The sequence below is a fragment of the Lutra lutra genome, chromosome 5 (genome assembly GCF_902655055.1).
Source record: "Lutra lutra chromosome 5, mLutLut1.2, whole genome shotgun sequence".
Classification (NCBI taxonomy): Eukaryota; Metazoa; Chordata; class Mammalia; order Carnivora; family Mustelidae; genus Lutra; species Lutra lutra.
Window position 1 is genome coordinate 139521166 of NC_062282.1, and position 23393 is coordinate 139544558.

Here is a 23393-nt window from a genome sequence, read left to right on the forward strand (position 1 = left end):
TCACATGTAATCGAGTCAGCCCATCCAGGGCTCCCAAAGCACTGACAGGCATCGAAAACTTTAGGCTGAAGTCTTTGATGAGCTAACTAAGGTCTCCCAAGAATCTGACAGGTGCGGCGGGGGCTCCCCCAAGGGCAGCTGTGGTCACGGACACCAACGGGTCTGCAGAGCCTCTGACTGCGCAGCGCACAAGTTGCCAGGCGGACTTGGAGCGCGGAGAGTCCTGAACTTTCGGCCAGGTTTAACACGCGCCTACGCGGTGCATTGAGGGAGATGCCCCGCGCGCACCCTGCAGCTCCACCGCGCCTAGGGTCCGTGCCTCTCTGGGGCACCGCGCGGGAGCAGAGCTGGCTCGCTGCGGTCCCTGGCGTCCTGCGCCCCCGCCGCTGGAGCGTCCGTCAGCAGGGCGTCGCGCCCAGTCCCTAGCGGCTCCCGGGGCTGAACTTGGGAGGAGCGCGCCCCAGGTTCCCGCCCTGCCCCGACCGCCTCATCCTAGCCCCGCCACCTCCCCAAACCGGGAGCGCGCAGGCGCAGCGGCCGGGGAAGTCCAGCCACCCGTCCGGGAGGCTGCGGTGGCGCTGGAGCCGCTGCAGCCGCTCCCGGCGCTCGCCATGGGCCCGGGTCCCCAGCTGCTGCTACCTCTCGCGCTTTGCGTGGGGCTCGGCGCGCTCGTGACTTCTGCGGGGGCCTCGGGCGTCAGCAGGCGAGGCCCCACCGTGACGGCCAAGGTAACTGATTGGCGGGCAGCAAACTGCCCTCGCGCGGTCCAGGGGGACAGGGGAGCTTTGGGAACTGGGTCCTCGGTGTCCGCGGCGGCGAGGAGGGGACTTCCCGGGCGCCGGGGACGCGAGGCGGCCGCGGGGCTCAGTGCGAGGGCTCGGGGACCGCGCTGTCCGGGGCGACTTGGGGGCGCTAGGCCCAGCAGTTTGAACTTAGTCTCCGGGGCGGCGGTCCGACGTGACCTGCCCTGGGAACTGCGGGAAGCTTCCGGAACCACTGGGCTCTTTCTCCAGGAAGGAGGCGGCCCGAGTACTTCCTTTAGCGTGGCGAGGACTCTGGAATAGAAGCAGGAAGAATGCAGGCGGGGTGGCGAAGAGACTAGCTCTGAGCCGCGGGGGTGCAGTGGGAGGCGGCCACCGCTGTCACCCAGCCTGGAGGAGCCCGCTGGGGTGGGGGGTGTCCGGGAAAATTAGGAGCCTTGCTGTAGCGAGAGGCTGTCCCCCCCCCGCCCCCGCCCGGGGCGGGGGGTGGGGGTGAGGTGCGCCTTTAGCCTTTGACTGTTTCAGACTTTGCACCCAGAGCTTGGGAAACTGCTAGCACCCACAGCCTTTTAATCTCTATAGGGGATTGGGCGGTGTGCGGAGTGGGGGGGGATTGATGGGGGCGGGGATCTGCCTTGGACTCTCTCTCCAAGCACCACCGTGCTTTTTTCAGCATATTTATCCAGGCTAGAAGATAATGGAGGGTGTGGGGAGAGACAGAGCAAGGGAGGGAGGGAGGGAAGGGAATGATTTGGTGCCCTTGATCACTACTTCTAGAAAAAACCACTGGCAGCAGCAGTGTCTTGGAATCTGGGAGGAGGGGCAGCTGCAAGTTGTTTTTTTTTTTTTTTTTTTTTTTTTTTTTTTTTAGTTTTATTTTTTATAAACATATATTTTTATCCCCAGGGGTACAGGTCTGTGAATCGCCAGGTTTACACACTTCACAGCACTCACCATAGCACATACCCTCCCCAATGTCCATAATCCCACCCCCCCTCCCAACCTCCCTCCCCCCATCAACCCTCAGTTTGTTTTGTGAGATTAAGAGTCACTTATGGTTTGTCTCCCTCCCAATTCCATCTTGTTTCATTTACTCTTCTCCTACCCCCTTAACTCCCCATGTTGCATCTCCTCTCCCTCATATCAGGGAGATCATATGATAGTTGTCTTTCTCCGATTGACTTATTTCGCTAAGGATGATACCCTCTAGTTCCATCCACGTCGTCGCAAATGGCAAGATTTCATTTCTTTTGATGGCTGCATAGTATTCCATTGTGTATATATACCACATCTTCTTTATCCATTCGTCTGTTGATGGACATCTAGGTTCTTTCCATAGTTTGGCTATTGTAGACATGCTGCTATAAACATTCGGGTGCACGTGCCCCTTCAGATCACTATGTTTGTATCTTTAGGGTAAATACCCAGCAGTGCTATTGATGCTGAAAAGGCATTTGACAAAGTACAGCATCCCTTCCTGATCAAAACTCTTCAAAGTGTAGGGATAGAGGGCACATACCTCAATATTATCAAAGCCATCTATGAAAAACCCACCGCAAATATCATTCTCAATGGAGAAAAACTAAAAGCTTTTCCGCTAAGGTCAGGAACACGACAGGGATGTCTGTTATCACCACTGCTATTCAACATAGTACTAGAAGTCCTAGCCTCAGCAATCAGACAACAAAAGGAAATTAAAGGCATCCGAATCGGCAAAGAAGAAGTCAAACTATCACTCTTTGCAGATGATATGATACTATATGTGGAAAACCCAAAAGACTCCACTCCAAAACTGCTAGAACTTGTACAGGAATTCAGTAAAGTGTCAGGATATAAAATCAATGCACAGAAATCAGTTGCATTTCTCTACACCAACAACAATACAGAAGAAAGAGAAATTAAGGAGTCCATCCCATGTACAATTGCACCCAAAACTATAAGATACCTAGGAATAAACCTAACCAAAGAGACTAAGGATCTATACACAGAAAACTATAAAGTACTCATGAAAGAAATTGAGGAAGACACAAAGAAATGGAAAAATGTTCCATGCTCCTGGTTTGGAAGAATAAATATTGTGAAAATGTCTATCCTACCTAAAGCAATCTACACATTTAATGCAATTCCTATCAAAGTACCATCCATTTTTTTTCAAAGAAATGGAACAAATAATCCTAAAATTGATATGGAACCAGAAAAGACCTCGAATTGCAAGTTGTTTTAATAGTAAGTCGGGTGTTTGCCAGTGGGAATGATACTGTTGAACAAGTAGTAGACTGCTTAAGTCCTCTCCCACAGATCCCACCTGGGGTGGGGGTAGGGGAGAATGAGGGACGAGGGGAGAGGGAGGTCACCCAAACATCTGATGTAGCCTAAGAATGAACATTAAGGCCATACCGTGCTGCAGTCTCTGTGTGCGTGAAAGGGGGAAACTTAGCCCCACTGTTGTGAGCACTGATTCTCAGCCCTGCCCCTTGATATTTGAGGCGTATCTATTTTTGAGAAATGGCTTGTCCAAGGCCATAGAACTGAAAGGGTGGGGGAGAGGGAGTCTTTCAGTCTGCAGATGCAATTTGGGTCTTTCGGGATAACAACCGTAAAGGTAATGTTCATAAAATGAGGAAGAAAATATAGTAGTCCCCTCCTATCTGCAGGGGCCAAGTTCTAAGACTCCCAGTGGATACTGAAACCCGTACATTAGGTTTTGTCCTATATATAACATACATATTAAACATACATATATATTAAACAAGGGAATGTTTAATATATAAATTAGGCACAGAAAGAGATTAACAATCATAACTGATAATAAAATAGGACAGTTATAACAATATACCGTAAGAAGTTACGCAAATGCCGTCTTTCTCGAAATATCTTAAAGGCACTCACATTTCCTCTTGCGATGCTGGGAGATGATAAAGTGTCTACCTGATGAGATGAAGTAAGGTGACCTGACTGCGGTAGGCATTCCGAGCTGTTCCGCTCCTCCTCATCTTCTGACTGCAGCTCACAGGGTTGAGGGGAATAAGTGAACCTTGGGAAAATGGAAACCTCTAGTAAGGGGGCGGGGACTATTGTAAACCCTTTAATAGACCTGGTGATACTAAAAAATACCTGGAGGATAAGAAAAATCAGCCTGGCAAGCACTTGGGAGGCAAAGGGAGTTGTATGTGCAAAGGCCCCGTGCCAGGAAAGCCATCAGAGTTCGGAGGACAGGGAGAGGGGATAGGCTCCCACCCAGGGGTGAGGGGAATGTCTTGAGACAAGGCGGGAAGGGCCAGCAGCAGCAAAATCATGTAGGGTCTTGGAGTCCACAGTTAGGAGCGGGTTTTGAGGCAGTTTAATCTTCTTTTTTTTTTCTTTTTAACGATTTTATTTATCTGACAGTTATCACAGGTAGGCAGAGAGGCAGGCAGAGAGAGGAAGGGAAACAGACTCCCTGCTGAGCAGAGAGCCCTACACGGGGCTGGATCACAGGACCCTGGGATCATGATCCCAGCCAAAGGCAGAGGCTTTACCCCACTGAGCCACCCAGGCACCCCCAGTTTAATCTTCTAATTTGAGGTCTTAGTCTAAGTGCAGTTAGCCTCCGGGGTTTTAAGCATGGGATTGACATCATCTCATACATGCTTTTTTTTTTTTTTTTTCCCTTAAAGATTTTATTATTTATCCGACAGACAGAGATCACATGTAGGCAGAGAGGCAGGCAGGGGGGGGGGAAGCAGGCTCCCTGCTGAGGACACTGGGATCATGACCCGAGCCAAAGGCAGAGGCTTTAACCCACTGAGCCACCCAGGCGCCCCCTCATACATGCTTTTAAACAGAGACTGTGGTCGCTCCACGGACAGTGAAGTGGGAGGTCATTCAGTCTCCATGTCAGAGTCCAGATGGCCATGGCGTGGATTTGGGTGCCAACTGTGGAAATGGGGAGCAAAGGGGAGGGATGTGAAATAGATGTTTTGAAATGCAACTAATAGGACTTGCTGATGGTTTAGATGGGGGTAGGGGAAACGAAGTAGAATTGCCAGATAAAATATAAGGTTCCCAGTGAGGTGTGAATTTCAGATAAACATGAATCATTTCTTACCATGAGTCTCATCTGCAGGGTTTGGGAACAGACTTCACCAGGGAAGCTTTTAAACCTACCCAGTGCAGAAAGACCCAGCCTAGATCAAGTCAGTCACGCTCTGTGAGTCACCCAGGCTGGGAATGTCTAGGAGGGGTGCCAAGAGGAAGCTGGTGGCTGCTGGAGGGAAGGTTGGAGCATCTCTGCCCCTTGGCTAGGGTGCTGTCATTCAGCAAATTTTCCTGTACTCTGCTCTCAGCATTAGTAATGTATCTCCGTTCCCTTCCTACCAAATTTATCATGGTTTTTTTTTTGTTTTTTTTTTTTTAAGATTTTCATTTATTTATTTGACAGAGAGAGCACAATCAGGGATATAGGCAGAAGGAGAAGCAAACTCTCCGCTGAGCAGGAAGCCAGGTGCTGGGCTCAATCTGAGGACCCCAAGATCATGACCTGAGCTGAAGGCAGATGCTTAACCAACTGAGCCACCCAGGCGCCCCTATCATGAAGTTCTAAGAGCTAATTGTGTAGGCAAGTCTTCTACAGATTTGGCCCTGTCAAAGTGACTTTTTCAGTGGACTTTTTAAAACAACTCAATATATGGGAAAAGAGAGACATTAAAAATTATTTCCCCGAGGAATGCCTGGGTGGCTCAGTTGGTTAAACATCTGCCTTCGGCTCAGATCAGGATCCCAGGACCCTGGGATCGAGCCCTACATTGGGCTCCCAGCTCAGCGAGGAGGCCTGGTTCTCCCTCTGCCTCTGCCTGCCCCTCCCTTTGCTTGTGCTTCCTCTCTTTCTGTCAAATAAATAAATAAAACTTTTTTTTAAATTTAAAAAATTATTTCCCTGAGTTCAGAAAAGTAGATAAACTGGCCATCGCTCTAGTATTTCCCCCAACAGTCTCCTTTGTTTTCCCTCTGACTTCATTTAAAAAAACTAGGAATCTGGAATAAGAGAGGGGCTAGGCACTGCCCCCTTCAGTGGCACTCACCAGCACTCCCTCTGCTGCCTGCTCAGCCCTGGAGCCTCTGGTCCAGGCTGTGGCTGGTCTCAAAGTCCCTGGAACAGGCATCTGCCACCCTGTACTTCTGAGCAGATGCCAGAGGTTCTGCGCAAGGTCAGGCACCTAGATGAGAGAGAATAATGCTGCTGTCTTTCCAGCTGCACTCATGCCTGGCCTAACTTGCTGGCACTTTCCTAGAGCATGGCCTGGTGCCCTGGGGGCAGGTGATTTAATGTGTGAAGCTCCATTTCCTTCTCTGTTAGTGGAAACATAGATAATATCTACCTACTGGGGGTTTTGTGTGTTTGTTTTGCATATTAGATGTGATAAAGCAGGTAAAGTGCTTAGCCGAGATTTCTGAGGTCCATTGTTAGTGTTATTTATGTGACCTTATTAATGCAGCCCTGAAAGAGGTGAGGAACAGAAGCTCAGAGCTGAATTAAGTTGCCCAAGGACCCATGGCCAGTTAGCAGTGGAGCGGGGTGGTTGGCTCTTGTCCTTGGCATCTACCCTAGTTGCTCTGGAAGTGGAAGCAGGATTAACCCTTCAGGGGTTAAGATCAGGCTCTGTGAGTGCCTCTTTCCTGTTCCCTCTTTTCTCTACCTCCAGTGGCCCATCATTTGCAAAGGACTTTCAAAGGCAGCCCTCAGGGGGGAAACAAATGACTTGAGCTTGCTCCTGAAGTACAGTGTGGAATCCAGTTACCACCTCTGCCAGGAAGCCCACCCTGATCTCCACAGATAATTATCACCTCTACCCATGACATTTCATCAGTACTTATCTTGTTATAAAACCAGATTGTCCATTATACTACAGCTACTTACATATGTGTTTTCTGTGGGACCATAACGTCCATGTGGCCAGGGGCTTTGCAGCCTCACCCCATTTCCAAAAAGGGCCTGTCCCTTAGGGCACGCAAGCAGTCAGAGATGATCTCAGAGTGACACGGTGCAGAGGGAGAGTGTTTGCCTGTCAGCCACCTTGGGTCCCCTGCACCCTCTACTTAGGTAGTTTGCCCTGCTTCTCACGTCCCCTCTCACGGGGCATTGAAGTACTCACCATTTTTTGAGTACCTGTTTGAACGATGCTGTGCCAGGCACCGGGGATCTAAAAACACCATTTCTACCCCTTAGAGGGTTCCCTGCCTGGACTGCGAGCGCCATATTCAGGATAAATGACAGGACTGCATGGTTGGCTTTGACTCTCCCAGCTTAGGCAAAGCTCCCTGAGACTCCACGGACTAGGTCCTGTTCCTTTCCTTCCCTCCCTCCTCCTCCTCCTCCAGTTTCTTCTCCTTTATGCCAGTGCCTCTCCCCTGTCCTTAAATACCCTCAGCCGCCACCCCACCACAGGCCCTAGGACTTCCTCCTTGAACTGGTCTCAGGGCTCCCAGATTCTCCTTCCCTCAACACGAGTCATATTCCCCAAGTCTTCTGGGGCCCTGTTCTTTCCCCTCTCTCTGCTGCCCAGCAAAATACCCAGGTCTCCTAGCCAGCAGCCTTCCTCCGCCTTCTGGAACTGGTCAGAGCCTCCCTTCCCTGTCAATTGCAGTCAGAAGGGTAGTGTTACTTCCCTGCACAAAGAGCCCATTTCCTGCCCTGGTGTTTTGTCTCTAGAAGGAACTCTGCCCCACGGGGCTCAGGCCTATTCTTGTCCCTGGAGGCTGCTCCCCTCCCTCCAGGCCTGCCTCCCATCGCACCCTCTCCAGGACGCCTTCCCTCAGCCCTCAGCATCCCTCTGGGCCCGGGAGCCAGCGTTCTTGTGTACTTGGTGACAGAGAAGATGTGATTTTATCATTTCCACCGGACTCGGGAAAACCCTGCTGTATTTTCTTGCTGCCAGTCACAAAGTGGAAGGACCCTGCAGTTTGGAGAAAAATCCTATTAGTAAACGTGCAAGGCTGCACATCAGAACAGGCAGATTTTTACTGAAGAGTTTTCCTGGGTGGACAGGCCCTTTTCCTTCACCTTCTCCGGCTTGTTCTCCCACGTTTTATGCTCCTTGCTGTCCAGACACCCACAGGCTTTATTTTCTCTTCTGTACGTTAGAAGTCTGGCAGGCCTTTCTAGGGTCTTGTATGGTGTTCCTTTAAGATGAGGTCCCTAATTCTTCTCCGGGGGCTGCCTTGTCATTGCCTGTGCCTGAGTTTACTCCTGGGCTTAGAAATCGCTTTGGAGGGGCGCCTGGGTGGCTCAGTGGGTTAAGCCGCTGCCTTCGGCTCGGGTCATGATCTCGGAGTCCTGGGATCGAGCCCGCGTCGGGCTCTCTGCTCAGCGGGGAGCCTGCTTCCTCCTCTCTCTCTGCCTGCCTCTCTGCCTGCTTGTGATCTCTCTGTCAAATAAATAAATAAAATCTTAAAAAAAAAAAAAAAAGAAATCGCTTTGGAGAAGGTGTTTCTCTTTGACACCAGCTCTGGTGACCCCGGTCCTGGTGTGTCAGGGCTGAGGCCTGTCCCGGAGCCATGCCCCTGTCATCCTCAAGTGCACAGGTTCATCTCAAGGACATGGTCTTTGATACAGTCTATAAAGTCCTCCTGTATAAATAATAATACAGTTGCCGCTGCCGTGGCCATGGGAAAATTCTAAAATGCCACACGGAGCACTAAATATCACATCAGCCCGTGACAGACGTGCTGACGTATTGGCAGAAGCCCTTGTCTTGCACCAAAGCTTGACAGTCTTAACTTCACGATTTTTCTAAACTGCAAGACATCTTTTTTCTTTGACAACCCTTCTTATATTTTTTAGAGCCATCTCTCGAAGGTCTCTCTCTCTTTTTTTTAACGCATTCGAACAGTAAATTGCTTCATATAATCTAAACCCACTAATAGAATGCCCTTCGACTCCGTAGCCTTTTCAAGCATCCCATTGGCGTCATCCTAACATGGTGATTTGTGAAGCACAATGGGTATCATTTCATTTGGATGAAACAGGTTTTCAAAATTTGTTTCAGGGAAGGGAACCGGTGGGGTTCACATGCGTGCAACATGACTCATGCTCCTTTCTGGGGATGTGCTTTCTTTCATCTGTCCTGACATGTTGTGCCACAAAGAGAACCCAGCATCCCCGTGGGATTTTGTGGGCATGAGGACTAAGGTGGGTGTCCGAGTGTGCAGGGCCGATGGCCCTGTTGGGGCTCGGGACAAGGCTGGGGACCTGGAGCCTGACAGAGTCCGAAGTGAGTGGCCGGCCTTTCCGAGGACTGGCCGTGCATTTTGATGTCTTGCAGTTCCCTTGACGGCAGATGTCTGCTGAGCACTCCCCAGGAATCGGGCACTGGTCGAAGTTACAAAAAAATAAATCTGGATGGTTAGACAATTTCTCTTCTTACCTGTTGTTCTCTCCTGCCAAGATCAAGAGCATCACCCATCAGAAAAGCGCAAGGCTGGGAAAGGGGAGGGCACCGCAGGGCTGCCCGGACCGTGGGGTTCTCAGAGACCTCATCAGTGGACCCGGGACAGTGCTGAGTCAGTCTTCAAACCCAGGACCTTGTGCAGTGCTTGGCCCAGAGCGATGCTCATGAAATGTTGGTGGGATGAACGTGTTTTTTTGTTTGTTTGTTTTTTGTTTTTTTTTTTTTTTTGCAGGTGGAATGCAGCCACACTGGTGATTGGAGATGAATCTAGAGCTTCTTTGTCCACTGCTGTGGGGGGAAGGGCTTTCACTTGGGGACGCATTCTCAGACTGTACCTTTCTCTTCCTGTCGTAACCCTCTGCTCTGCCGTTCCCTCACACGCAGGTCTTCTTCGATGTGAGGATTGGAGACAAAGATGTTGGCAGAATCGTGATTGGCCTCTTCGGAAAGGTTGTGCCCAAGACTGTGGAAAATTTTGTCGCGCTCGCAACAGGGGAGGTCAGTCTCAGTCTGGGTTCCCTTAAATGCGCCCAGGAGGGGGTCTTCCTTCTTTTAAGCCCAGCATAAAGGTGTCTGCTGGGAAAATGAGCGTGGATTGAGCAGGTCTGACGAACCCGAGACATTCTCTCAATATTTTACTTTATTTTCCTACAAAATCTTACTCTCCTGGTGCTCAGTGTCCTTGGGGTCCTAGAAATCGAGGGGAAGCAGTTACCACATGAGAATACAGATGGGCAGTCTTTTGACTTATTCACATTAATACCCTACTTCCACAGTTGATTTATTTCTTTGTTTTGGGTCCATCGATGTGTTTCTACCAGTACATCATCACAGGGACCTAATTATATAGAGAGTTTGTGTCATTTTCTCATTGAGTCACATCCCGATAAACAGTGGGGTTCAGTGCTCACTACAGCAGCGCATATCCAAAAAACGGTAGGGTTCACCCTGCAGTATGGGTTCTATCTACTTGTATATTCAACTGACGTAATCTCTTTAGAAAGGATACGGCTATAAAGGAAGCAAATTTCATCGCGTCATCAAAGATTTCATGATTCAAGGAGGAGACTTCACGAGTGGGGACGGCACTGGCGGTAATCATGTCTTTTGTATTTCTCCCTTTCTCTTTACCACACTGAAACCCAAGATCAAGTCTGTGCATTCACCCCCCTGAACTGAATTCCCAGACGTAAGAAATGAACTACTTACGACCACCAAACAAATGCTTCAGAAGGATAGGGTGTGGCAGGGGGCCCTCAGCTCCTCAAATCTAGTCACAGGTACAAACGAGTGAGGCCCCCCTCACGGGAAACAGTAGTGCTCTGGCTCGTTATCTTTCCATAGTGGAGATACATTCATCCAGGAGATGGCTCTGCAGTTACTAACATGCTAGACTCCCAGTAGGCAGTGGTCGAGAAAGAGGCCCACAAGGGAAGGAAAGGTCAAATGGGAAAGCGTGCACACGCTGGTGTGGGGGAGGGGAGCAGCTGGCCCCAGACTTGGATGTGGTGCAGGAGGGCTGGGGGCAGCACGCCTGAAGGGAGAGACCGGGGTTGAGGTGGCGGGATTGCAGGGGGATTTGCCCCCCCCTTTTTTTCAAATTCTTTCACTTTATTATTGGCTTTTCCAATAATAATAAGTAATCAACGAATTGTCCATATTACGTGTTTTTTTTTAAAGATTTTATTTATTTGACAGAGAGATCACAAGTAGGCAGAGAGGCAGACAGAGAGAGAGATGGGGAAGCAGGCTCCCCGCTGAGCAGAAAGCCCGATGCAGGGCTCAATCCCAGGACCCTGAGATCATGACCTGAGCCAGAGGCAGAGGCTTAACCCACTGAGCTACCCAGGCGCCCCGTATTATATGTTTTTATAAGCCAAGGTAGAGTGCTGTGAAGCACAAATAATTAAATTTATGGACTGTCACATACACCTGAGCTGATTGTTCCTCCCTGGGGACTGCACGTACCCAAGCTCTCTGGGCTCAGAACTGTCATGAGTCCTTTTCCTGAACACACATAATAGAGCTAGCTACATTAGAATGTAAATTTACTTTAGGTTTAAGATTTTTAATTCAGCAAATATGTGTGCTGATAGGTATGAAATGGCTAACTTTTTGGAGAAACCCTTAGGCCCACTTTCATGCACTACTGCTAATTTTATGTTGATTACAATGATTTCTTTATAAGAAAATGGCTACCATTAAACCCTTGGATTTGCCAGGGTCTTCGGGAGCATTACTTTTAGTCCTTACAAAAATGCCGCAGGGTTCAGGGATGGAGATGGAGCAGAGAAACACGTTCAGGTTCCTTGGGTCAGTGGGGTGACCCTTGGGGTGACCCAAGAGGAGAGCAGCCCTCCCTCCCTCGCTGGTGCAGAGCTGGGTTTCCCTGGAAGAGTGTGCAGCTCTCTGTAGCAATGCCCTTGACATTGGTGTCCCACTCTCCCATCCTGGAGCCCAGCAGGAACAGGAGCTGAGCTTTACTGTGTCCTCTTTTCTGACTCGTCTCTCTCTCTTTGCCTTCCCTGCCGTGGGTGTGCGTGCGCACGCACGCGCCCCTGTGGAAGTGTGTGGACATTGGTCTTGAGTCGAAATTCTCTTGAGTTTTGGAGGAAGGACCTTTTGGATCACTTACATTTGGCCTAGACCTCTCCGTGAGCAGAGCTTTCCTTCCAGGCCACTGATCAATCAGCTCTAAAGTGCCTGCCTTGGATAGCCACTTCTGGTCCATGCAGCCGAGCCAGGATCTTGAGGTTGGCAGCTGATGGATGTAGAGCCCTGCAGAAAGGGAGGAGGTGGGCATGACATGCATTCAGGGTGTTGGAGGATAGAGCGGACACTTCTCATGGTCTGTACTCTTCTCTTAGGGGAGAAACGGGGTCTGCCCTCCTTGCTGCTGGGCTGGAGCTCAGTCCCCATGGCTGCTTCCAGCTCTTCCACTCAAGGTCAGATCACTGGGTGCTCCCGTTGCCACCCCTTCCATAGCCTGGTGAGCCTGGAAGGCGTTGTGCCTCATTACGTGCAGGCTGGCTGCCGTTGCTCCAGCACGGGGGCAGGCAAGAGCCACTGCTGGAGGGTCAGGAAGTTACGTGAGCACCGAGTTCTGCTAGGCAGTTTTCAAGCTCTGTAACCTCTGTTTCTTCATTTCAAGTGGGATTGAGAAGACCTGTTCTGTAGGGTCATGAGGATTAGCGGAGGGTGTATATTAAGTGCTAATTGTGCCAGGGTTGGGTGCTGAAGCCAGAGCGACCACGTGAAGCTCAGGACAGACATGGTGCCAGTAAGATGGCCCAGCTTTCCACATGGCGTAACAGTGTCATCCTGCCCTTCCTTCTCATTTCAGAGTGAAATCGTTGACTTGCTTGTTTGGGGTCTTGCTTTGAGGTCAGAGGATGGTGCCATCTTTAAGGTTTTTGTGTGTTTATCTGAGTCTCTGGTGCCCTGATTCCCAAAGGAGTGAATTCTACCACTTCCTTTATTTCTCCTTATGCTTGACCATCTTTTTCCCATCCCCATGTCCCCAGTTCTATTAAAACCTTATGGTTCCCTTTGAAGAATTTGCTTTCATATAACATCTGGTGATTCTCCTCTTTTTTTTTTTTTTTTTTTTAATTTTGTCTCACCCAGGTATAAGCATTTATGGTGAGACATTTCCAGATGAGAACTTCAAGCTGAAGCATTATGGCATTGGGTGGGTGAGCATGGCCAATGCTGGGCCTGATACCAACGGCTCTCAGTTCTTCATCACCTTGACCAAGCCCACCTGGCTGGATGGCAAACATGTGGTATTTGGAAAAGTCATTGATGGAATGGTAATGTGATATGTTATTATGCCCCATTCAGAGCTTTATATTTACAGCGAGAGTACTTTCAGTGATTTATTTTAATCTTAAAATGTGCTTGTTAGAGATCCATCATTCCATGCTGACTTGCCTCTTTAAAGGTGAATTGCATGTGGTATTTTAATTGTGAGGAGTACCAGGGCAGAAGATGGAGCCTTGACGTGGAAAAATTAAGGGCTTCATTTATCTTGCTAATTGATATAAATGGAAACTCTTTTTTAACATAACCAAGTAAAACCCGGGTCCCATATGTGCATATATTAGGTTTAATACCACCTTAAAAAGGAAGGAAATCCCATTACATGGTACAACATGGATGAACCTTGAATATGTTGAGTAAAATAAGCCAGTCACAAAAGACCATACGATTCCACTTTTAAGAAGACCATCAGAAAAAAAAAAAAAAAAAAGACCATCTGACTAACACTTTAAGGTAGTCAGATACATGTAAAATGAAGTAGAATGGTGGTTGCCAGGGGCCGGCAGGGAGGAAGAAATGGGGAGTGTTCAGTGGGTACACAGCTGAACTTCTGCAAGAGAAAAAAAGTTCTGCAGAAGAGTTGCACGGTAATGGGAATATACTTAAGACTATGGCACCATACACTTCGAAATAGATAAGGTGGTGCATTTTATGTTAGGTTTTTTTTACCACGGTTGAAAATAAAATATTTTTAAAAATCCCTTGAACACCACATGCTTCTGTGTAGAAACAAGTCCCTTCCAAAGACACAGTCAGTAGAACAATGACAGTTACTAGAGGGAATTCAGATTCCGGCAGGTTATGTCTCAAAGAGTATCTCAGGGGTCCAGCTCATAACCTAGAGAAACACTTCTTAAAAATCCTCATTCTCCTCCACTCCCAACATTTTTCCTCCTTAGCAGCTGCCCACAGAAGCTCTCCCAGCTCCTAAAATAGAATGTGGAAGGTCTGCCCAACCCAACCCTGGACCACTCCTGACCACCCCCCATCCTCTTCCGTATTTGATTTGGTTTCATTTTCTTTTGTTTTCCTTTCTTTTTTTGAAAGTGGTTTTATTTATTTATTTGAGGGAGAGAGAGGCAGAGAGAAACAGAATGAATGAGCATGAGCAGAGGGAGAGGGAGAGGGAGAAGCAGGCTTCCTGCTGAGCAAGGAGCCTAATGTGGGGCTCAATCCCAAGACCCTGAGATCACAACCTGAGCTGAAGGCAGACGGTTAACCAACTGAGCCACCCAGGCGCCCCGATTTTGTATCATTTTCACGTGAGCTGTTCTGTCTGTTTCATCCAAATGCAAGTGAACCAAGCTCACTTGTGAGAATTCTTCCACAGCTTCTACCCCCATCCTGATTCTACCCATCGAAAAGCCAGGAACCGAGCTGACCCATTCAGAACCTCTCTCACAAGGCAAGGAAGTGTTCAGCCTGAGCCGCCAAAGATAGGGTTCTCATTGGCAAGTGGGACTAGAGAAAGAGAGCAGACACATATCACTTCATAGACCACTTCCCGTCCTATCACAATAAAGGACAGACCTATATTCTCACGAGCCATAACTTCCTTTGAGGCATCTATTTATTTATTTATTTTAAAGATTTCATTTATGTATTTGACAGAGAGAGAGCACACAAGTAGGGGAGCAGCAGGCAGAGGGAGACAGAGAAGCAGACTCGTCGCTGAGCAGGGAGTCTGACATGGGGCTCAATCCCAAGACCCTGGGATCATGACCTGAGTGGAAGGCAGACGGTTAACAGACTGAGCCACCCAGGTGCCCCTCAAGGCATCTATTCTCACACAGTAATGAATGCCAGCACCCCTCAAGTCTCACACAGAATGATGCCCTTGAAGTGAGCTAAACGTCCATATGCCTGGGCTCCACCAGTTCGTTTTTGTTTTTTTTTAAGATTTTATTTATTTATTTGACAGACAGAGATCACAAGTAGGCAGAGAGGCAGGCACAGAGAGAGGAGGAAGCAGGCTCCCCGCTGAGCAGAGAGCCCGATGTGGGGGGCTTGATTCCAGGACCCTGGGACCACGACCTGAGCCGAAGGCAGAGGCCTTAACCCACTGAGCCACCCAGGCGCCCCCAGTTTGTGTTTTTGACCGGTGGGCCTAACCAGGGTTTAAAAAATTTTAAATGTAATGAAGTTCAAACATTCATGCATATATTTGCATATATGCATATATGTGAATATATCATGCTAACGTGTAAGAGAAATGAAGAGTGCAAGTGTTATGTTGTCTTCCAGTCATGGTTTTTCTTCTCGCTCTCTAGATGCTCTGTCTTAACGCCCTACCCGACTGTACCAACTTCCTTCCACCCGTTGGGGTGCGTCCTGGGAGACCCACTGCCTGGTCTTAGAGGAACAGTCCTTAACATGTTATGAGTCCTAGGTTTCTTTAAGATAGTAATGAAAACTATAGGTTTTCTCTCCAGGCAGAAAAAAAAATTCTGTGTGTGTATGTGTGTGTTTTATACCATTCCAAGGAATCTTCAGAATCTCCTGAATTCTAACCCAGAGATCATCTGGCTTGCTTTGTGAATGCTATACTTTTCTTGAGCTCCCCTCAGACTCACAGAATCACAGTGTCCACAGGTGACCCCACAAATAAGCATTTTTAAAAGCTGTGGGAAAATATACACAGAAATTTCCATTTTAACTCTAAATGAGCATTTTTTAAAATGTTCCACAAGTCATCAGATGGGAAGCCAGTGCTTGAGGCAGACATGTGTACACATGTTTGCATAGATACAATGTTTAGAAATATATATAATTATTATTAGAAGAATGCTGGTCTTTTATCTTAAGTTAACCTAAATTGGCCAGCAACTGGGTTAGGTGGCACCATGTCCATGGCAGTGAGTTGCTTTGTTGCTATTTTTGTCTCAGCCCCATTTGGGAAGCTGGTCAGAAGCCACCGTCCCTAGTCCTGGACCAGTCCTCCTTCCTTCCGTGTGAAGCTCAAGGTGGTTTCCTCATATGTGTAGTCTTCCAGGGTAGAGAACGGGTCTTCATATCACTGTGGGGTTGGGATCTCTCACTCCACTTGTTGGGCGTGGGTCAACTTTAAAATGGGCAAACCCAGGGGTGCCTGGGTGGTTCAGTGCCTACTTGTGATCTCTGTCTGTCAAATAAATAAATAAAATTTAAAAAAAGTAAGTAAGGGGCGCCTGGGTGGCTCAGTGGGTTAAGCCGCTGCCTTCGGCTCAGGTCATGATCCCAGGTCCTGGGTTCGAGCCCCGTATCGGGCTTTCTGCTCAGCAGGGAGCCTGCTTCCTCCTCTCTCTCTGCCTGCCTCTCTGCTTACTTGTGATTTCTCTCTGTCAAATAAATAAATAAAATCTTTAAAAAAAAAAAAAAAGTAAGTAAAATGAAATGGGCAAACGCAGAACTAGGTCCACTTCTAAATCTGCCTTCTGACCCAGTTTCTTATGCCCACACCATTTACAGGGTATTATTGAAACTGACTCATATTCCATGTTGACTGTTACACTGGGGTAGAAAGTGGGTAGAAATACATTTGATTAGAGCTCTGTGTTTATGAAAACATTATTTTTAGAATATAAAATGCTAATTTTTAAAAAAGATTTTATTTATTTGACAGAGATCATAAGTAGGCGGAGAGGCAGGCAGAGAGAGAGAGGAGGAAGCAGGCTCCCCACTGAGCAGAGTGTCCGATGTGGGGCTCGATCCCAGGACCCTGGGATCATGACCTGAGCTGAAGGCAGAGGCTTTAACCCACTGAGCCACCCAGGTGCCCCAGAATATAAAATGCTAATTAAAAGAAGTGAGAAAATACACAAGTATGTTCTTTCAGTAGCCAGGTAGTGGGTAAATTTTGTTCTGTTATATATACATTTCCTGAATATTTTAAGTTTTCCATAGTTGGCTTGCATGATTTTTGTACCATACCAACAACAACAACAGCCACAAACCCGGTTTTCTACCTGGGTTTTCAGAGTAGGCACTGATTTCACCTGCGATCACCATAGTTGCTGGCGAGATGTGAACCCAGAATCTGCTTTTCTCTCACCAGACGGTGGTCCACTCCATAGAACTTCAGGCAACTGATGAGCATGACCGTCCGCTCACCGACTGCTCCATTGTCAACAGCGGCAAGATAGACGTGAAGACCCCCTTTGTGGTTGAGGTCTCTGACTGGTGATACAACGGGAGGAAAACAAGAAACACACTGTGGCGGGGATGTGTGTGTGTGTGTGTGTGTGTGTGTGTGTGTGTGCATGCACATGTGTGTCTTTTGAGTTTCCAAAGTTACTGTTTTGCTCTGTTTTCTTACCTCTGTGCTTCACTCTCAATCACAGGAAAGTTCCAAACATCAACCACTCCCGTGATTAGTTTGCATGAATTTAGGTAAATCACTTGTTTAGGGACTTGGCACTTCAAAGACCTCGCCCCTTCCTCCAACGGTGCTGTTTTTAAACTAGAAAACTTTGTATTGTCTGTTTTTGTTTGGAGAACACAGTCATTATCTTGCTGAATTAATTGTAATCCCCAAGTTGAGCGAGGACGCTGAAGATTCGTCTGAAGAAGGTGGGGACAGTGACGTTTGTTATTTTGTACTCAGACAAATTCTTTGCAGGTAAAGGGAGATTTGATGAGTGTAATCTGTAATCTGAGATATGTCATAGGGACTTTTACCTGATAAAAGGTGCTTTTGTGTCCTATTAAATGCTTTTTATATAGGTCAACTCTCTTTTTGCAAGTCTTTTTTTTTGTTTTTTCCTTAAAGTTCTTAAAAAAATTGATGACAAAAATATATGTACTGTAATGCTAGCAATGAACAGATTAGAGAGGGTTCTGTAAATCAGAATGCTAACATAACTGGATAATTTGGGATAGGAAGGCACAGAAATGATGCCTAACCGTATCCCAAATACCTGAGCAGATTAATTTGCTAATTTTTACTCACTGTAACATTTATATCAAGTTCCCTTGAGTCTAGTCGCAACAAAAGGGCATCTTTTTTTTTTTTTTTTTTTACACAAGGAGCATGAAGATTTGGACCGTACTTAAACTAGATGGGAAAGTGGAACCCAACTGGGGCCTTGCTATAACATTCCTGGCCGGAACGGAGTGCCTGATCTCTGTTCAGTGGGAGTGATATCTTTGAAAGCAGCCCCGTTGCTTCTCCTCTAGGACCTGTGGAGTGAGTGAGGACCCCCAGAATTCCATCTCATCAATAAAAAAAGAAATAAGAAGTAAATCAAATTTGAGAACTACCTTTTAAAAAAAAAAATTCTTTCTCCATGGGGTACCCGGGTGGCTCAGTCAGTTGAGTGTCTGCCTTTGGCTCAGATCATGATCCCAGGGCCCTAGCATCGAGCCCCACATGGGGCTCCCCGCTCAGCAGGAAGTCTTTTTCTCCCTTTGCCCCCTCCCCCACTCATGAGCGCGTGCGCTCTCTCTCTCACTCACTCTCTCAAATCTTAAAAGGAAAATTCCATCTCTTGAGCTGTATTCTAAGAAAACTGTTTTAGCAGGAGATGAGATGAAATGGGCAGTCTCAGTTAATCACTACAACCTTCTTTTTTTTTTTTTATATTGTATTTATTTTTTTAACATAAAGAGATCACAAGTAGGCGGAGAGGCAGGCAGAGAGAGTTAGAGGGAAGCAGGCTCCCTGCCTAGCAGAGAGCCCGATTCGGGACTCGATCCCAGGACCCTGAGATCATGACCCAAGCCGAAGGCAGTGGCTTAAACCACCGAACCACCCAGGCGCCCCTCACTACAACCTTAGCAATTTTTGTTTCTAACAAAAATTTACTGAAGGCCTTAGATACACCGGGTACCAGTTTTTAATTTTGGAATCTGGCAGGGGACTGTGAGAAAAAGACCTGAGGGAACCTACATTCTAGATGTGGAGACAGAATAAATAAGGGGACAAAAAGCATGCCGATGGTGTGAAGAAGGCATGCCCACGTGTGCTGGGGCAGCTGGGAAAGGAATGCTGGGTGAGAGGTCTGGGCAGGCCTCCTGAGGGGCTGAGAGAGTAGAGAGCAGGAGGGCAGCACTGTGGGCCTTCCCGGCAGAGAGGGAAGCTGAAGTCATGAGGGTCCTGAGGTGAGAAGGAGTGGGTTCCAGGGCCTGCTGGTGCCTGAGAGGTCAGAGGGCCCAGGCTGAGATTAGACTGTTCTGGGCCTAGGTGCCAGGTTTGAGTTCTTCCTTGATGCACAGTACAGTGGGAACCTATCAGTGTTAAGCTGGGGAAGGGCATGAGTTGGTCCTCATTTAAGAAAGACTGCTTCGGGGGCGCCTGGGTGGCTCAGTGGGTTAAGCCTCTGCGTTCAGCTCAGGTCATGTTCTCAGGGTCCTGGGATCGAGCCCCACATCAAGCTCTCTGCTCAGCAGGGAGTCTGCTTCCCTCTCTCTCTCTCTGCCTGCCTCTCTGCCTACTTGTGATCTCTCCCTCTGTCAAATACATAAATAAAATCTTAAAAAAAAAAAAAAACACTGCTTCTTCTTCCACAGGGAGGATTTTTATAGGGGAGCTAGCATACACATCCAGAAACGCAAAATATTCACATCCTTTGAAGTCCTATTCCTGGGACATTGCTCTGGAAAGTGACGTCAAATTGTAAGGCTTCGCTGTTTGGTCAGTCCAGCATCCAGTCCCCATGGCCTGGGAGTGGCCACCCATTTTCTTCAGGCAACCAGAGCATTCCCTCAAGTACTTCTTATTGGTAGGGGAGGCAGACCCTATGGATGGGTACATACATGGCCTGGAAAACTCATTAGCTCACTTGATAATTATATATTGAGTGCTGGGTAGAGCTGCTAACGGGCAGCCATTGTGGTCCCCATGAAGGAAGACAAATGATTCAAACACCTACCACATGAATATGTAACAGGATATCATGTAGTAATAGTCTCTGAAGAGAAACAGCAGGGAGAGAGGACAGAGAGTCAAGAGGTGATCTGGGAAGTCCTGAGTGTAGGCTGAAGGAAGTGAGGGGGCACTTAGCCACAGGGACATGGAGCGAAGGGTATGTGAGGCCGTGGCCCTGGGTGATGGTCCGGCTGGTGTTTTCAAGAAAGATCAGGGTCCAGGTGTGCAGAGCAAGGGTGATGGGGAAGTGAGGTGGAAGAGGAATGTCCTGAAGGATGTCCTGGCCCTGGTGACTGGCTCAGAGAAAGGCATTTGACCTGAATCATGGTAGTGAGTCTTAATTGTGGGACTGTCAATGGAAATATTGGGAAAGAATTCCTATCTTGCTTCTCAGAGGCTGTAAAGGAGCAAGCCTGAGAATGAAACTCTCAAAGGGAAGCTGATCCAGGAAACAGAAAGCTGAATTCCGGAAGACTCCAATGAGCTCCTGAGTCCAGCCATGCCTGAAGCACATCTCTACCCTGAGCTCTTTAGCTCGGCAAGCTAATACATTCCCTTTTTTTCGCTTAAGCCAGGGCAAATTGAATGTTTATGACTTGGAACTGAAAGTCTTTGTTTAACAGAGCAATACTGAAAAGTTTTATGTACAAAAATGTGAATTGCAGGGACGCCTGGCTGATTCCATTGGTAAAGCATGTGACTCTTGATCTCGGGATCATGAGTTTGAGCCCCATGTTGGGAGTAGAGTTAACTTAAAAAAAAAAAAAAAAAAAAAGATGTGAATTGCAGAATTATTTATGCTAACAAGATACTGAGCAACTTGAATGTCCCCAAAATGGTTATAAGTCATACATCCCATAATAGACTAACATGCATTCATTAAGACGAATGATACAAAACTTAGAGCAACATGAGAAAATGGCCCTTTTCAAGAAAAAAGTAGGAATTCTGTGTGCGGCATGATCTCAAGTGAGTAAATACATTCTCACAAGACAAATGCAGCAAAATATAAATTATCATAAAGCAAATGCAAATGGGATTTTTAAGCTCTTAAGTGTATATATAAATACATACATGTACATATATTTTTGCTTGTTTTGGTCTTCCAATTCTCCTCTAAGCTGCGTTTCTTATTAATAATTAGAAGAAAAGTATTTAAAAATGTTTTTAAGGTAACATGGGAGGAAATTGGAAACAAAAATGTGTTAGACGCAACAAAGTACCACAAATCTCAGTATCAGAAAGTGGACACGTGAGCCGCTGCTCCCCGTGTGCATGGGGACACAGACTTTGGCCATGTAGTTCGGTTTTTTTTTTTTTTGTTGTTGTTGTTGTTGTTTTTTAATTAGTACGAGCATAATGACCTCCCCCCAGTGACAAAGCAAAAAGCGGTTCATTATCAAAGTGTGGAAACTCTGAGAGCACTTCGTGCCAGGGAGTAAAACGGCCAGGCTGTGTGTTCTAGCAGATGGCCAATAACCTCAACGACACACCTCCTGCTCAGAGCTGTTTGTTTCTCAAACACAGAGGGTCACACCTTAGACCAAAAGTATCCACAAACTCACAATTATCAACTACTGTTCTGTAAAAAGTCTATGCTTTCTGCAAAAGTTTTTGAAGCCAACAGTTCGCTCTTTGGGCAATCATGCTGTGAGAAGGACACGTAGTAGCAAAGGGCATGTGCAGAAGCAGAGGAAAATTATCCTGGCCACCACCACCACCGTGCCCCTATTATTAAAATTTGGTCCTGAATCGCTTCAATAAGCAATTGAAAATATTTTGGTATCCTGAGCCCTGAGTTGTTTTATTCCAAGTGCTGTTTAGCAATTCTGGGGATCGTCAAACAAGATAAACTTTAGTAACATTTATTCCTGGGACAGACTGATAATACTTGAAAAAGTACTAATTACTTCATTTCTGATGAGTTTTGGGGTTTTGAGCAGAACTCACCAAACTCCTTTTTTTAAAAGTTCAGCCGTTTTGAGTTACATAAAGACAAAAACATGGCAAGGATTTTATAGCAGGAAAAGGATTTGTTTTTGTTTTTTAACATTCCTATAATTCAGACAGCTGAAGAAATCTTTGATCTGGAAGGCTTGGAAATTCAAAGCCCCCCAAGGCATTTTTTTTTAATTAAGAAAGAGTAAAAACAGTATTTGTAATGGAAAATTTTTGTGCTGTTAAATACATAACGGCTTTTACTTAAGTCTGTCCTTCATCTTGTGGACTTGCCATTTCAGCCAAGCATAGGTTTTAGGTGTAATATAACATCACCTGCCTGAAGGTTTGCTGGTGTTACTGATATTCTTGAGTGATGGAAAAGCACTTGGCACTAACACAGAACAACAGTGACGAGTCACAGGAGTCCTGTCTGGAAGACAGAGAGGGAAAAAAAGGTCCATCTGACAAATACTCAAGCCAAGACCACATGCATCACAAAATCCATACATGGAATTTTCATCCCAGCACTAGTTCCCACAGAATGCTCAGGAGTCAGGATTTGGAGCATAGGGAGAGAACCCAACATGCCAATATCCCCCTGACACCCACTTCTGAGGTTTTCTTAGGAGTCATCTGTTCCCACATGCATTACTTTTTCAGAGGGTGGGAAGGACTTTCTTCTCCAAGCACACTGGGCACGTAAAGTGCTGTGAAAACTCTGGTCCCCTTCCGTCCCAGGTGCTAAGTAGCAGGTCCTGTAATTTGGATAGATACTTCCATTTGAAAACCTCAATCTTTTCTTACACGGGTCTGCTTCCTGAGCCTCTTCTGAGCACCGGGAGCTACACTGTGACAGGATATCATGAGGACAGGAATGAGGACCAACCAGCATGGAGCAGACAGAGTCAAGACTTCGTTTATCCCCACCAGCCGGGAAGGATAGCTCTCTTACAAAGATCTCAGAACTTCCGAGGTGCTTCCAAACCTTGTACATGCTCTGCCTTGCAAGTCTCCCTCACCTCTTCAGCTCCCTGTGACTCTTCAGGAGTCAGTATGAGGCTCCGTCTGTGAGCCTTCACTGGAAACTTCCTCAGCCGGGGTTCTAACTGCTTAGTTCTAGATGTCTCCCATCCCCTCTGGGACTGGAGGCTCCTCTAAGGCAAGGATGACATCTTCACTGTAACACCCACCCCCGGTGTTTTACCCATAATTGATGCTTAGTAAGTGTGTTCAGAACCAGTAACCAGAAACAATATGTCTACATTTATACCATGAGGTACTTAAAATCTCCCAGGACTATAAAGATCATTCAACATTGGCATTCACCTTTCGACTCATTCTGCTTTTTCAAAGACTGTTGCCTTTTAAAAAATACGTATCTTCTGAGTTGAGGTTTGAAGGGTAGGGTAGAAGTAGATTGACAAAGATGAGGTGGGCGCCCAGCAGTCAAAGGAAAGATCCAGGTGGTGGTAAGATTTAAGTGGCAGTGTTAGCTGACTTCCATGTCATTCCTTGGTTGAGAGCATGGCCGACTGTTGGCAGCTGGTGGAGGCTCAGCCTTGAGCCGAGCTGTTTGGGTTCGACCTGAGAAGCGATGAG

At 47.1% G+C, this 23393-nt stretch overlaps 1 protein-coding gene across 1 annotated transcript; it reads left to right on the forward strand.

Moving 5' to 3' along the window:
* The first annotated feature begins 518 nt into the window (after positions 1-518).
* On the forward strand, positions 519-17715 carry PPIC (peptidylprolyl isomerase C). Its single transcript, XM_047730884.1, has 5 exons — positions 519-728; positions 9572-9685; positions 10188-10281; positions 12815-12999; positions 17043-17715. Exons 1-5 carry the CDS (start codon positions 612-614, stop codon positions 17169-17171), a joined length of 639 nt encoding a protein of 212 aa, XP_047586840.1. The 5' UTR covers positions 519-611; the 3' UTR covers positions 17172-17715.
* Positions 17716-23393: the final 5678 nt, after the last annotated feature.